This window comes from Physcomitrium patens, chromosome 17 (genome assembly GCF_059467195.1).
Source record: "Physcomitrium patens ecotype Gransden chromosome 17, ASM5946719v1, whole genome shotgun sequence".
Taxonomy (NCBI): domain Eukaryota; kingdom Viridiplantae; phylum Streptophyta; class Bryopsida; order Funariales; family Funariaceae; genus Physcomitrium; species Physcomitrium patens.
Genome location: NC_143426.1, coordinates 4,420,078 through 4,434,731, shown reverse-complemented (window position 1 = coordinate 4,434,731; position 14,654 = coordinate 4,420,078). Strand labels below are relative to the sequence as shown.

Genomic DNA, 14,654 nt, shown 5'->3' with positions numbered 1-14,654 from the left:
TTGAATTAGTTTTATAAACATAATGGTATTATCAAAAGTATTATTTTATATGAATTATATTAACAAATTACATAATCTAAGTAGTATTATACTCAATTTTAAAAATATTAATATGGCAAGATTGTCATCTCTATAAGCAATAATTTACAGGTTTTAAATTAAATATTTTATTTTTTTGAATTATTATATAAATAAAGAGAGAAAGAATAAGAAAAAACTAGAGATAACAAGAGAGAAAGAAGAAGATGTATATGAGCTTATTTTGTTTAAATTTCAATTTATAAAAATACAAAAACTAAAAAAAATTAAATCTTATTTTTTTTCAAAGATTACTTGCTTTCTCATTGAACATTCATTGTTAATATTTTTTCTAACATATAATAAATACACACACACACACACACACATATATATATATATGTATATATATAGCAACACAAATATTTTAAGTATTCAATCAAAAAGTTATTTTCATATCAATTTTTTTATATTTACTAGACATGATGTACTTTTAAAAAAATTAGAATATATCTAATTATAATTTTTATATTGTTTTTCTTACATACATATTAATTATTATGACCATTTAAAATTTAAACAATAAAAGGTAATAATATTAATAGACTAGAAATGATCCTAATAATTACAAAAATATTTTGTATGATTGTAGTTTAAAAAAGCTTTAGAAATCAAATCTTTAACTGAGCATGACTTTTGAATCTTATTAAAATATTGCTATATCGAAGGTTATATATATATATATATATATATGTTCCATTTAATTTTAAAGATAAAACTAGCATAACAACAGTTTTGCAATATCTAGAAAAGAATAATAATATTCACTTCTAAAGTTTTAATCTTTTTATGATGTTAATTTCTTTTGAAGAATATATATATAATCAGAAGTAACTAAAATTAGAAGTGTATATTATTTCTTGCACAATGTAGCTGACATTAGTTATGACCAAATATACATATTATATTTATTCAACTTCAAAACAACTTCAGTCTATTCTTTTTTGTGTAATTATGTTATAAATATGTATACACGTATGCACACACAAAAGTTATATTTAAAATCGAAACAGTTTGTATATTAATTTAATTTAATTGGAATTTTCAGATTGTAGTTCAAAATTCAAATTAAATTTATATACATTTGAAAGCCAAAGAAAATGTAAATGAATTTAATAAGCTTAACTTGCATCAAACATATATATATATATATATATATATATATCATAAATAAATAGTTAAATAATTTTATTGTTGAGATGTTTATGCTGTTTCCATACTTCTCTAAAAATTATAGATTCCAATATTGGAAAAAATCAATTCTGAGAAATATTTAATTATGTATTCACAATTACACAAAGCATAAAAAAATGTGATAAAATTGGAGATAAATATATAAATAAAAAATAAATTAAACGCTGATACTATACGTTTAAGAGGCACGGTGTCACGTCACACAAACCCCTGAATACTCAGTACAGTCAGTCCAGCACGAGTCGATTCGATATGATGTACACGTAGACGGATTCTGAGATCCTTGGCATGCCACGCAAGCAACGAGTCCATCGTGGGTTACACGTCACCACGGGTCCGGTGGGCACCCACGGCGGGGGTGACACGACCCCCGTCCTCGAAGCCCGTCATTGCTCACGGGGTTGTTGACTTATTCGATGGGGGCGGGCTCCTTCCCAGCAGCTTTCGTCGAGATGCCCTCAAACCAACTGCGGTGGAGGAGGAGGCCGTCGTCTCGGCGACGCCGAACCCCCGCAGCAGGGCCCGAAATTAATCTGGCCTACCCCGCGCAGCCACTTGAATCGGGCCCATTTCTCTTATCCATGTCGCCCTCCCTCAATTTGTTCACACTCTGCGTTGCGGACTGACGGTTGTCTTGCGCCATGAGCAGCAATTCCGTCGGCAGAGTTGGGTGGGTGGATCCCGCTGGAGTCACGAGCGGCGTTCGAGGGGAGCAGGAAGAGGAGGAGGGCTATGGAGGTTGAGTGTTGGAAACGGTTTGGATCGTTTCACCGGTGCGGAGAAGGGAGAGAGGTGTGGATTAGTGTGGCTGAGTTGGCCTTTTAGATGGCGGGCTCTTCCATTCCCTAAGGCAGGGTCGAGATGTTGTCAAGTCTCGGTGATGGTTGTTGTTTCGCTAGGGATGTGATGCCGGCAGCAGATTTCGGTGTTGGAACGCCTGCAGGGATGGGTTGGTTTGAGAGTTGTAGGCAGCAGAGCGGGGTGAGGGTTCAGCGGAGGTGGACGTGGAGGTGGGTTTCTCGTCGCGTGTAATTTTGATAGAATCTGTCCGTTGTGGTTGATATATTTGCTTTGGGTGGAGGCTGTTGCCTGGAGGGGATTCGTGTTATTTCGTAGAAAGCCAGTTTTGGAGGTTTTTGACAACTTCTATAGAAGAATTTGAACCAATTTGGTCGCGAGGTTGCATGGAAAGAAAGGTCGGTCCGGACGCGTTTCTACTGACCTCCCTTTGGTTCGAGCTTAATTTGGTCTGCGTTGATAGACGGGATCGAGCTCTGTTTTCCGTTGCTTCCGCCACGCTTCTTGAGGAGGTGATTTGGGCTCAAAAACGATTCGGTTGCTGTCATAGAAGTTTTACGAGGTGGAGCGCTCTGTACAATCTGAAAAACAGGCACCACGAGGGTTGCCCAACGTTTTAAAGTAAGGACTTGAAGGATCGAAGAATAGCACAACGAAGGCATTTTTCGTGGTCGGTGGTTGCTAGGTGGTGTATCATGGATTTTAGGGAATGGTGGTCCGTTATTTTGTATGATTTAGATTTTTCGTCAGTTGATATGAGGTTTAAGGTTTCTGAGTGTATGTCCTTCCACGCATAGTTGTATGCCACTGTAGTTAATTTTTATTCAATAGTACTGATCGGAGTTGTAGGATTTTGTAATGGCGTTCATATCGACCAAAATAGCAATTGGGATCGGGGTAGGAATAGTTTCACTTCTAGCTCTATGCTACTTCGTCTATTGGGGTGTACGAAAGTTTCGGCACCGCACGAGGAGCACCGGCCAAATTTCTGCGACCCCTGAGGAAATTCCTGTGAGTGGTTTCTCTTTCTTTTTATGTTCTCTCACGCGTAGGTCCCAAGTTTTTCGCGACCTTCTTAATCAACCATGCTGTTCTTTGAGTACGCCCACTTTTGAAGTTACCTGATCACAAAAGGAAGAAAATTTACTTCTGCTACTTGCAGTGTGCTGTTGCATCCAAAAGCGTATTACCCTTATATTGACATTTACCTTGCAAACGATTTGTTGATGGTTGCGCATCGTGTTTTACTGTAGAGTGGGACTCGAAATGGGTTGAAGAAAGAAATGGTGATTGCATTACCAATCGTGAAAGCCAGTGATGTGAATGTTGACGAGGGATTAAAATCACAGTAAGTATCGACGTTCCATGTCTCCTTTTCAAGCTCAATGCTACACATGTAAGAGATGCATCGAGCTGGATTAATTAAGAGTGGCTAATCTTCAGATCAGTTAGGGATGATCCGGGAGCTGTTTTAATCCTCCGTTTCAGTAAATTTGACTTCATCATTTAAAGTTTGGATTGCAGATGCTCGATATGCTGGCAGGACTTCCGAAACGAAGCTACTATGCGACAGCTACCCCATTGTAAACATGTCTTCCACAGGCATTGTATCGATCCTGTGCTTGACGAACAGATCACTTGCCCTGCTTGCGGCGTTATCCTGACTGGCAGTTTCGGCACATCCAAGAGATTCAGTGAAAGGAACCCCAGCTATCAGCGGGATTCCTCTCGGAGCATGTGCTCGAATGACCCTTCGGCGTCTTCCACCCCCAAATCGCCTGCGATGCCGCCCTATTGGGTTCACATCAATAGACCAGTGCCCCTCCCGCAGACTGCTGTAGTAACCAGCCGCTCCAGCTCTTCGGAACGATTTGAAATTGACCTGAACGCTTCAGGCCAGTCTCCGCTGTTGAAGTACATGACCGGGAGCCACGTTGAAGATATAGATTTGGAGCAATGCATCGACATTAGCTTCACCTTCGACACCGACATTCCAGTCGAGAGAAGACCGCCTTCAACAAACGAAAGAAGCGTAGATTCCTTCTCCTTTGGAGTCCCAAGCGCAGACACTTTCACTTTCCCAGGACCCAGCGGTGCAGGGCAGGATTCCTGGGATGCTGCACCGGCAATACCTTTCAAGCCACCGTGCAGCAGCAGAGAATCGACAACGACTGATGCTTGCGACACTAATTCAGGTAAAACATACTCACAAAGCACCTCGAGGAGGTCTCGCTTGTCGAATTCATTCTCCGCCAGTTGTAGCTTCAATCGGCTAGGCACCGAAGACAGACACGCACATTCGGAACTGCAGGATGAGCACGTTCATTTTGCGGCGGATCATCAAACTTCGACGGGGCCGCAGGATCAATGCTCGTTGGATGCCTCTGGGAATCTCACCTTGTCTTTTTCTTCTTCCGAAGCTTCGAAGAAGCCAAGCAGGGTTGTTTCAAACTGCAACACCTATTCTCTGCAGGTAGAAAGCAGCCAAAGCACCAGGTGGGAGCGGCTGTAGGTGTGGAACTCACTTGTAATCTATGGAGCAGCATCGACACAGTTCTGATTGCACACTATCAACTGATCTGCTTCACTAGCTTAAACGGATTCGTTTGACAGTGCCCAATTGTGCTGAACGCTCAAATTGTAATATGAAGCATTCCAACGGTGTATGTGTGTGTGTGTTTTTTTTTCTTCAGTTTCTGTTCCTGTGTAGTGAACTCAGGTTGTTTTATTGCACCGGTCGGCGTGTAATGCGCCGCAGTTCATTGCTGGAACTGGCTTTATCACAACCCACCGACAGCGTCATGTTGCAAGTCCTGGGGGGTTTGGCCTTGTGTTCTAAACTGTAACATAGCCGCATGTGAACACAAACCTTGATTCCTGAGGCTATTATTTTGGTGTCACCATAAACTGATTTTGTCATCTATTTAGTATCTATTTATGGTATGGTTATCGTCACCACAATTTTTATTACTGTCACCACATCCCTCACCTCACCATGTGTCATTTTGTTCATTATCTTTGAAATCATTTGATTGAATCTTATTTATTTATTTATTTATTTATTTATTGGAATAGGATAAACTAAGAAAAAACATATTTAGGGTATGGTGGGTTGCTGTGCCAATAACAAAAACAATGATGACATAAGCAACATCCTGTATTTATGTGTAGTTCAAGACTTGTTTGTAGTAGTAGAGACAACAAAGCAAGCTTTGCATCAACTCCAGTCACTAACCTTTACCATGCTTAACTCTTGTCAAATAGGCCACATGATGTAGGATAAAACTAATTGATTCATCTAATGTTGGCAATGTTTTGTCTTTTCTTTTTTTAGAAATACAACATCACGGAGTATTAAAGTTTTACAACTAGGTTTCAAATTCTCAAACTTTGTAGTTACTTTCTATTATTTTATTATTTTTTTGTAATGCTTAATATATATATATATATATATATATATGTTTTCTCTCTGTAATATCTACTTCTCACAAGATAATACAAGGTTTAAAGTTTTGAAAAAAAATTAAAATGTTTTTCATTCTTATTTTATTTTATATAATACATTATGAATCTTATTTTAAATTCAAAAAATTTATTCATTGTCTTAACTTTTTCTATTATAACAATAGTTACAATGTACATGTGTGCTTTTCATTTACAATGTAACTTTTCAAATTTCAATACTGTAATAAATCTTTCTTATCCTTCCCATACACTTCATTGTGATTATTGATATTGTCACCGTTGTCAATTTAGTTTCATAAAAAAATAAAAAAATACTCTTTTTATTTTATTTCATACATCATTTCGTTACAAAATTATTAGTTAGATTTTATTTACATCCATCAAAATTTCATTCTTATGTCTTCTCAAACAGCTTAATAAAACAATTATAATAACACTTAAAATTATGTTTTCATATGAATAAAAGTAGAATACACATTAGAAAGAAATCTTGCAGAAAACACATATAATTCAGTCTACTTCTAGTTGATTAGGCATCTTAAATTTTTCAGTAATGAAAAAATCCAAAAGCCACCAATTCAAATGCTATAAAATATGAATGTTTTACAACATTGCTCTAATATTGGTTAATATTTAGACACACAAAAATACATGTTTATGTGTAAATTTTGAGATTCCAATAAAAAGTTATTCTTTAATATATATACATATGTAAATAAACAAGAAAATTATATCTCGTATAGAATTCACATATATGAGGCTTACTATAATTATAGCAGTCTTTGAACATGATTCTCCAACGTATCTTCCTCCTCTAACAACCTCTAGTATTTACAAACAATTGTTGGAATAATCAATCAAACACTACACCCTCTAGAATAATAGTTTCCTACTAACCAAAAGTTCATGTATACGACAAAGCCATCAAAAAAGAATAGGGATTTTTCACAAAAGTGTGAGATTCTTATTATGTACACTTCAAAAAGAAAAAGGACATTGGGTCTAAACTAACAAACTACCCAGTTATAACAATACTATGGTTTTAGAAATAACAAAAGTAAGATCCACAATTAATTTATTATATGTGGTACCAAATTAACTAATTGTAACATCTTTAACACAAAATCAGCATCAGATAAAATTATTGCTGTAATATAAAAAAATCGAAATGAAAAATATAAAATTTCAACATATGATATAAATATCTATTGCTTTTATATATAAACATTTAAATATATCTTAGAACATAAATCATATCATTAAAAAATATAATCATTTAAAAATATCTAATTGTGAACATTTTATTTTTATTTTTTTATTCGCATTTTTTTGTTTGATTTAATTTATAGCACCACAATTGAATTGGTTTAGTCATGTGGAACACTTAGTGCTTAATATTTTTTGATCTTACCAAAACAATTTATCATACATGTTGGCTATCAAAGTAAAATTTCGTACATTAGATCACATGAATGAAGGATAAACCTCTTAATTTGAAATAATAATAGTAAAAAGAACATGTTTTAATAAAATGTTTTCATACTCTCATACTAATTATATTACATATGATGAGACTACTCTCACACTAATTATCTTTTACCGAATGAAAAAATATCATCACACCTAGCTTAACAAGATGTAAATTTCTTATTAATAAATATAAAACAACTTCAGAGATTATTTTCTTTTATGAAAATATACATTTTCCTCAAATTTTATTTAATATTTCATATATTAAATTTTAGTATCTTTCATATACAAAATATCAAAAAATATTGAAGAATTTTTATGAGATTAATTAATTTATAGTTTATTTTAAATTCCTGTTACATGAATTCCAAAAACTCACTTATAAATATATATATTTATGAATATGTATGTATGTATATATATATATATATATATATATATACATATATATCTTGTATTTGTAGTATTAAAATTCCATATCTTCTTGTATGATAAATTTTACATATAGAATTTATTTCTTTTTATTATATGTATACAGTAATTTTTTAACGCAGTCCTCTAGATTTCCTAAAATCATGAACTTCCATCATTCAGTCATATTAAAATTTATTGTTGTTTTATTCCAACTACCATAGAATTTCAATGATTTGTGTATTTATCTGGTGCTTTCAAAAAAGTATCTAATATTATATTTTATTATGGTAAGTTAATTGAAATAGATTTATAGTTAGGGTGTTTTTTTTTTTTTTTTTTTTTTTTTTACCATTAATAATAATGTAAATTATATAAGTGTGATTAGCCATGTATTTGTAAGAGCTACATACTTAAGAGATATGTTTTCTTTTATGGTATCAATTTAACATTAATGTATAAATTGTCGTTTAAACATTAATATTATTTATATACATATATGTATATACACACACATATTCAAGAATACATACTAATTTAGAATGCAAACAAATAAAAAGTTATACATGTGTTCAACAAAAAAATTGATTTTGATTTTTTTTTTGTGGTAAATTTTGGTTTAAAAAAAATAGAAAAGTAGGTCCTAGTACCTAACTCCTAAGCAACCCATAAACATATTGAATTTTATTGTTTGTGCCATTGGAGTACATACAAAAGTTGTTGGTAGCACAACACACATACAAATATTTGACAAACAATGCCAAGAATATTTGGTGGCTTATAAAAAAATTACAAATATGCATAAGTTAAGACATAATCAGTAGAACAATGAAAGCCTATAACCCTGAAGAAACAATTTGATTATTGAGATATTCTACAGACCTCAATAATATAGAAAAATATCAAGTAAATTGCATAAATATCATGGAAAAGACAATCTATTCGGAGAAATAGAGCACAATTCCATGCAACTTCAAGTCCAATAGAATCATAACATCAACATGTCTTGTTAGATGTATGAATCCACTTACATGTCACACAAAAAACATCCAATTTTCTAAACTCAAAACTTTAATTTCCATTTTTGTTTTGTACAAAAATTTCTACTTTTCTAAACTTTCTGTACCAACATATCATTCTGTAGTCCAAAAAACTAGAAATCCCCAAACCCTAAAATCGAAAATAGTATCATTTGGTAAGAAAACATCCAACTTGAATTGTAAAACTACTAGATTTATCACAAAATCTAGATTTAAAGCAAAGTACTACGCCCGGATAAGGAAAGGCAATCAATGTATGATTAAAAAGACCTAGATGGATAGATGAAAATAAACATTTTATTCATCCATCCCCTCAACCTAAACAACGAACGAAGTACCCTCGACGGACGAAGGCGAAAACGAAGATGTTTGCGTCGGACGAGGGTCCAAATTTGGACGAACGTCGGAGTGGGGACGTTCGTTCGTTGTCTTCCTCGTGGCGTTGTTGCCCTGCCCAGCCCAGCCCTGCTCGGGAAAGCCCTCTTCTCGCTTGTGTCGATGCCGTTATTTTTGCGGCGATTGCTCTCATTTCGTCTCTGCCCTTGTTTCTTCTGAATCCCCTTGCAGGTCAGGATCCAGAGAGGCTTGTTCGCTTCACATCCAGCTCTTCTTTTTGTGGGTAATCACCATGTCGACCGTCATGCAGAAAATCAAGGATATCGAAGATGAGGTTAGTTGCACTCACCGCGTCTCGCCTCAGGGGTTGCATTCTCTACTGCCCATTATCAGGAATTGATGATGCTTTTCGAACAAGAGGATGCGTGGGTTTGTGCCGGAGGATCGAGATACATGTATTGGTTAATTGATGTGGCTACAGTGGTGATGAAGAACCTTTGTGAGCGCTGGTTAGGTTTTTTTAGTTTGTTGTATGAGTGTTGTGTTTTTGGCACTTGGTAATGAATCCCAACAACAAGTTTTGAAATTTCTCATTTTGATTTACACTTGAACTGGTGCATTTAAACAAATGCGCAAATTTTGCTCCGACTATCGTCCTTATGGCAAACCATAATTTTTAATGATTTGGATTAGAGCCTATAACTATAGTTGTATTCTTATGTAGAAACTGCGAGAGGCCTTTTTGAGGGTTTTAGGGTTAGGTTAGGAGAGGAGAAATACTAATCTTAGTTTTGAGTATGAAAGAGATGGAGGATTATTCCGAAGTTGCAATTAATTATGTTTTGGTTGCAGATGGCAAGGACTCAAAAGAACAAAGCAACTGCTCACCATTTGGGTCTCCTTAAGGTCAGTTGACAACTGACAGCCTGCGGGGTTTAGCTATGAATATGCACACTTGGCATCAATGTATTTGTTAGATTTTTGGAGACCGAGTACTATTTCTTTGGAAGCATCTCAAGTTGAGCTCATGAGTTAGGATCTTTACAACCTATGAGCTTGAGAAAGTAATTCTCTACACCAACAAACAGTTAGCTTAGAACCAGTCAGAAGCAGTTCAAAGAGTTTTGGTATTACATCAAAGCTCGGATGTAATCCTAGGCTTCAATTAATCAAGTCTGATTAAAAGGGTGACATGTTACGTATTTTGTAGGCAAAATTGGCTAAGTTGCGACGAGAAATTCTGGCGCCACCGTCTTCCAAAGGTGGAGGAGCAGGCGAAGGTTTTGATGTCACTAAAAGTGGAGATTCACGAGTTGGGCTTGTTGGTTTTCCATCTGTTGGCAAATCTACCCTTCTCAACAAGCTCACAGGAACCTTTTCTGAGGTTTGCCGTCAATCCTACTTGAGCTGTCTTGGCACAATTTTGGTTCCGTTATGTTACCGTATCACTGACTTGGACAGTCCCTGTTCCAGCGACATGGATGCTTCTGGTACAATCTATAGTCTGGGAGAACACGTCCTTTTGTGATAAATTAGCATGTATTTGTTAACTACCATACCAGCAGCTTATGATTACTGAAGAATAACGTTTCAGGTGAACTTGTCATTGTAACTGAGATTTGTGGATTGATACATAATTCTAACGAATCTTCGATGTTAGAAAGCACAGAGCCGTAAGATGAATTTTCAAAGTTGCTAGTGATATCTTGCTAATACAAATTTGCTGAATTCTACATGTGGCTTTTCTATTTGGTCCTATCGCAGGTTGCTTCCTACGAGTTTACAACATTGACATGCGTTCCAGGTGTTATCAAATACCGAGGATCCAAAATACAGGTTAGGCTTGGATTGAGATTGTTTAGGGGATGACTGACTACCACTTGAAGTTTGTATTACCTTTTTCAATTTATTGAGAGGGTCTGTGATGGTATAATTCTTTATCTTTTCTTGTGTATTCTACCGTATATTTTGTTGTCTAATTTTGGAGAAATGTACTGAGCAGTCCGATTAGTTTTCTGTTCACAGCTGCTAGATCTTCCTGGAATTATTGAAGGTGCGAAAGATGGGAAAGGTCGTGGTCGGCAGGTTGGTCTCTGAGCTTCCAGTGCCTGACCTTACGTTCGAATCTTTGCAAGCAACGATAATTTTCATATGACTAGCTTTTAAGCAATTTGCCGTGTCAAATTATCTCTTAAAATTTCGTAGGAACACAGAGGGGTTATCTCTTCTCAATTTTTACTCATCAAGTTGCTCGATGTCTGCAGGTCATCAGTACTGCCCGAACGTGCAACTGTATATTGATCGTCTTGGATGCCATTAAACCTATTACCCACAAACGGCTGATTGAGAAAGAGCTGGAAGGCTTTGGCATCAGGTTCATGTTCATTGTGCCTTGCTGCATGTGGTATCCATTTTTTTTGCCAAAGGGCTGGATATTGCTTGCGTTGAATTCGGTGCTCTTATTTTAAGTGTGAACGATTGTGTCGAACGATGCAACTTGAGGGAGCTTACATTTGAATTTTCTGCAGATTAAACAAGGAACCCCCAAATATGGGTTTCAGAAGGAAAGACAAAGGTGGAATCAATTTTACATCAACCGTCGCTAATACTCATCTGGATCTGGAAACGGTCAAGGCTATATGTGGGGAGTACAAGATTCACAATGCAGACATATCCCTGCGATTTGATGCCACCGCAGATGATTTGATTGACGTGATTGAAGGGAACCGTATCTACATGCCGTGCATTTATGTTGTCAACAAGATCGATCAAATTACTGTTGAAGAGCTTGAAGTGCTTGACAGATTACCCCACTACTGTCCAATCAGGTATTGAAAGATATTATATTCAAGAGTTTTGTTTTTGATGTGGATTTTAGAATGGTTGCTCTTCTATTATGCTTGACGAATGTATGTTGATGCATTGCTAGTGATGGAGGAAGTTGTATTGTTGTGAATCTATTCTGAATTGACATCATCGGAGGAGAAGGTGCTCAGCTTATTCTTATACTTCTGTTCTGTTTTGAAGTGCCCATCTTGAGTGGAACCTGGATGGACTCTTGGACAAGATTTGGGAATACTTGAATCTTATCCGAGTATACACCAAACCCAAGGGCAACAGCCCCGATTATGAAGACCCTGTCATCCTGTCAGCCAACAAGTGTACAGTTGAGGATTTTTGTGAACGCATCCACAAAGATATGGTGAAGCAGTTCAAGTTGTAAGTCCTGAAGTTGACATTTGGTTTATGTTATCTTGATTGTCCATTTTCTATAACTACCATATTTTTATATCCTTATTTTGATAGTGATTCACTGAATTCAACTCATGAGTATCATATGGATGACAGTGCTTTGGTGTGGGGTTCAAGCGCAAAACACAAGCCACAGAGAGTGGGAAAGGTGAGATTCTCAAGTCTTTGCGTTGTATAGTATGAATTGCTGTCCTTATGGAATGTCTAGTCCAAGACTTTTGCATGTTCTGTCCAGCCTATCGTATCCAGTTTGTGTTTGGATACTACATGTGACACGAATAGGAGGTCTTGACAGTTGGTATCAACCGTCACCCCACTATTTTGTTAGCGTCGAGGATTTGGATATATTTTGTGGTGCTATGATCTGTTAGTTGCATTGGTCAACTCAGCTCTTAAGTACTTTTAGGTCGTATTTTCACCTTCACAATCGAGTTGAACTGAAATGCTCGCTTATATGTGGACTGGAATCCTTCAGGAACATACTTTGGAGGACGAGGACGTTGTCCAGATTATTAAAAAAGTGTGACATCTTATGGCTGCTGAAGGATGGGTCATTCAATACTTGTTCGGTTCGTCATAGAGGTTTTAGAAGATTCTCAGATGTTTGACGGTGAGTGATCTGCCATCCAAGATCAAGTTTCTCTACTTCAAGCTAGTTGACCGATGCTCTAATAATTTAAGTACAAAGTGTGCACCAGTTGCTGCTTTTGGAGTTTGAGGAATGGATCTTTAGCAAGAGCGTTGTGTAAAGATGGCATCCAGGGTCAGTTCAGATCATCAATCCAGAAATCATCAAGTTCTGGTCTGATCCGATGGAGTATGGCATTACCTAAACTTAAGATAGATGGGCTGGTAGATGATTTCGGGTTTTAGATCAGAAAAGGTGTCAATCGACTCCTCAGAGTTCCAGATTTGATTACAATTAGTTGCTCGGTGTGGGTTTGTGGCTATTCAACGGGTATTAGTCAAGCAAGAGGGTTATGGTAAATTGGATGGCAAGGCCTCCGTAGCTTCGTCACCCTAGAATTTTGCAGCTTAAGTGAAACTCGCATGGAAGAGTTGGTTCAATAGAACAAGGATGGTGCTTTCAGGAGAAAGATGCTTGCATTGTTTCTGAGAAAACCTTATATTGATGTTGATCATCAGCTAAACGTTATGTCGCTATTGGGTTTGTACGTTGCGTTCTTCTTCAGTCAGAAGTAACAATCCGTATCAGCCTTCTAAGAAATATATGAAGCTCCTTATTGTATTTGTATGACAATGTTGTGAACAACTATTGGTGCTTTTTATTTTTTACTGTAGAAATGGGCACTGTTGATCCACAGCTCAAATAGTAGTTGTGAAGGCCGAAAATATCCATTGATTCTTTCCGTTGTTACATTCGCTGTGACTTAAGAAGAGGCTGAAAACGAAGGCTCTGAAGCTTTAATCTTATACTGTGCAATACAGTGAATGCAAATTCACTAAACACGAAGTTTGTGGAGGATTAGAAACATCTAAGAAATACACATCACACTTGTCTAAGTATTACTGATTAAATGCACTGAATATTTCTATGTTAAGAAAAACTTTATACCACAAAGATGAAGTATGTCCACGTACATCTATATAACTACGTAATGCATTGAAAGCAGTGAAAAGATACTGAGTTGTTTGTTTTGTGAAAAGATTTCTTTCCAGAAATATATTGCTCCATAAGGTTATAGAATAGTAAAATTTAAAGAAACATCACAAAACCTTAAAAAAATTGCTTTATCTGATTCTTCATTCTATACCATAGAAAATAACTCTATGTAAAAAGGTAATTTAAAAAGACAACCAACAACATTTATACAAAATTAGTTCTAGGTAAGTTTTGTAGTTAAGTTTTATTGATTGACTAATATATATATATATATATATATGTATATATTTTATTATAACAATAATCTTATTTTATGAAAAGATCAAAGTAAAAGGGATGAGAGAGATTAGAGGTATTTTGATGAAACAAATCTAATATTAAGCCCTACAAAAGAATTTTGCCCAATGAATTATCATCTAAAGGACTTGAGTCTAAGTTGAGAGTTTTGGCCCTTGCCCATTGACTCCCATTGTCCCAATCTTGAGACACCTCATGGACAACATGTAAATGACAAAATCCTTTGTGTGAATAAATCTTCTTCTATTCTTAAGAATTGATATTTGCAACAAAGGTTGGTACTTATGGTTAAAGCTCCTCACATTAGCCATAGAACCTTCAATTCAATTTTCATTAGCATTTCCTATTTATAACCTTTTTTGCACATAAACTTTCCAAATGCTACTACATTGTTTTGAGAAATTGCTTTTGGCAACTTTTTTTGGACTATACCTTCCCATGGATTACAAACTTGTGCAAATATGCTAGAAATTTGTGGGCTTGTCCAAATTGTTTGTTAAGCAAACACCAAATTTTAAAATTTATCTTTAATTTTTAGTCTAGGAGTTTATTCTTGGTGACCAAACAAAGGGAGGTTGAAATTGTTTTGTTTATTTATTCTCCTTATTTTCATAAGAACTAAAAAATTAGAGCCTTTAAATGCTTAGTCAAGCAACATGCAATTAGTATATGTTTATTGAATTTTCAAT

General features: G+C 35.6%; 2 protein-coding genes across 3 annotated transcripts; both read left to right on the top strand.

Annotated features, from left to right (window-relative positions):
- The first annotated feature begins 1,720 nt into the window (after positions 1-1,720).
- Positions 1,721-4,762, top strand: LOC112294677 (uncharacterized). 2 transcript variants are annotated; one of them, XM_024545402.3, is made up of 3 exons: positions 1,721-3,081; positions 3,324-3,418; positions 3,595-4,762. In XM_024545402.3, exons 1-3 carry the CDS (start codon positions 2,929-2,931, stop codon positions 4,580-4,582), a joined length of 1,236 nt encoding a protein of 411 aa, XP_024401170.1. In that variant the 5' UTR covers positions 1,721-2,928; the 3' UTR covers positions 4,583-4,762. The 2 variants fall into 2 exon arrangements, with proteins under 2 accessions (XP_024401170.1, XP_024401169.1); XM_024545401.3 differs by having other exon boundaries at positions 1,745-3,081; positions 3,583-4,762.
- A 4,209-nt stretch (positions 4,763-8,971) lies between these two features.
- On the top strand, positions 8,972-13,305 carry LOC112294795 (developmentally-regulated G protein 3). Its single transcript, XM_024545637.3, has 10 exons — positions 8,972-9,126; positions 9,645-9,698; positions 10,003-10,176; positions 10,557-10,628; positions 10,818-10,877; positions 11,057-11,166; positions 11,321-11,620; positions 11,820-12,011; positions 12,141-12,192; positions 12,520-13,305. The coding sequence occupies exons 1-10, from the start codon at positions 9,085-9,087 to the stop codon at positions 12,568-12,570; spliced, it is 1,107 nt and encodes a 368-aa protein (XP_024401405.1). The 5' UTR covers positions 8,972-9,084; the 3' UTR covers positions 12,571-13,305.
- The last annotated feature ends 1,349 nt before the right edge of the window (positions 13,306-14,654 follow it).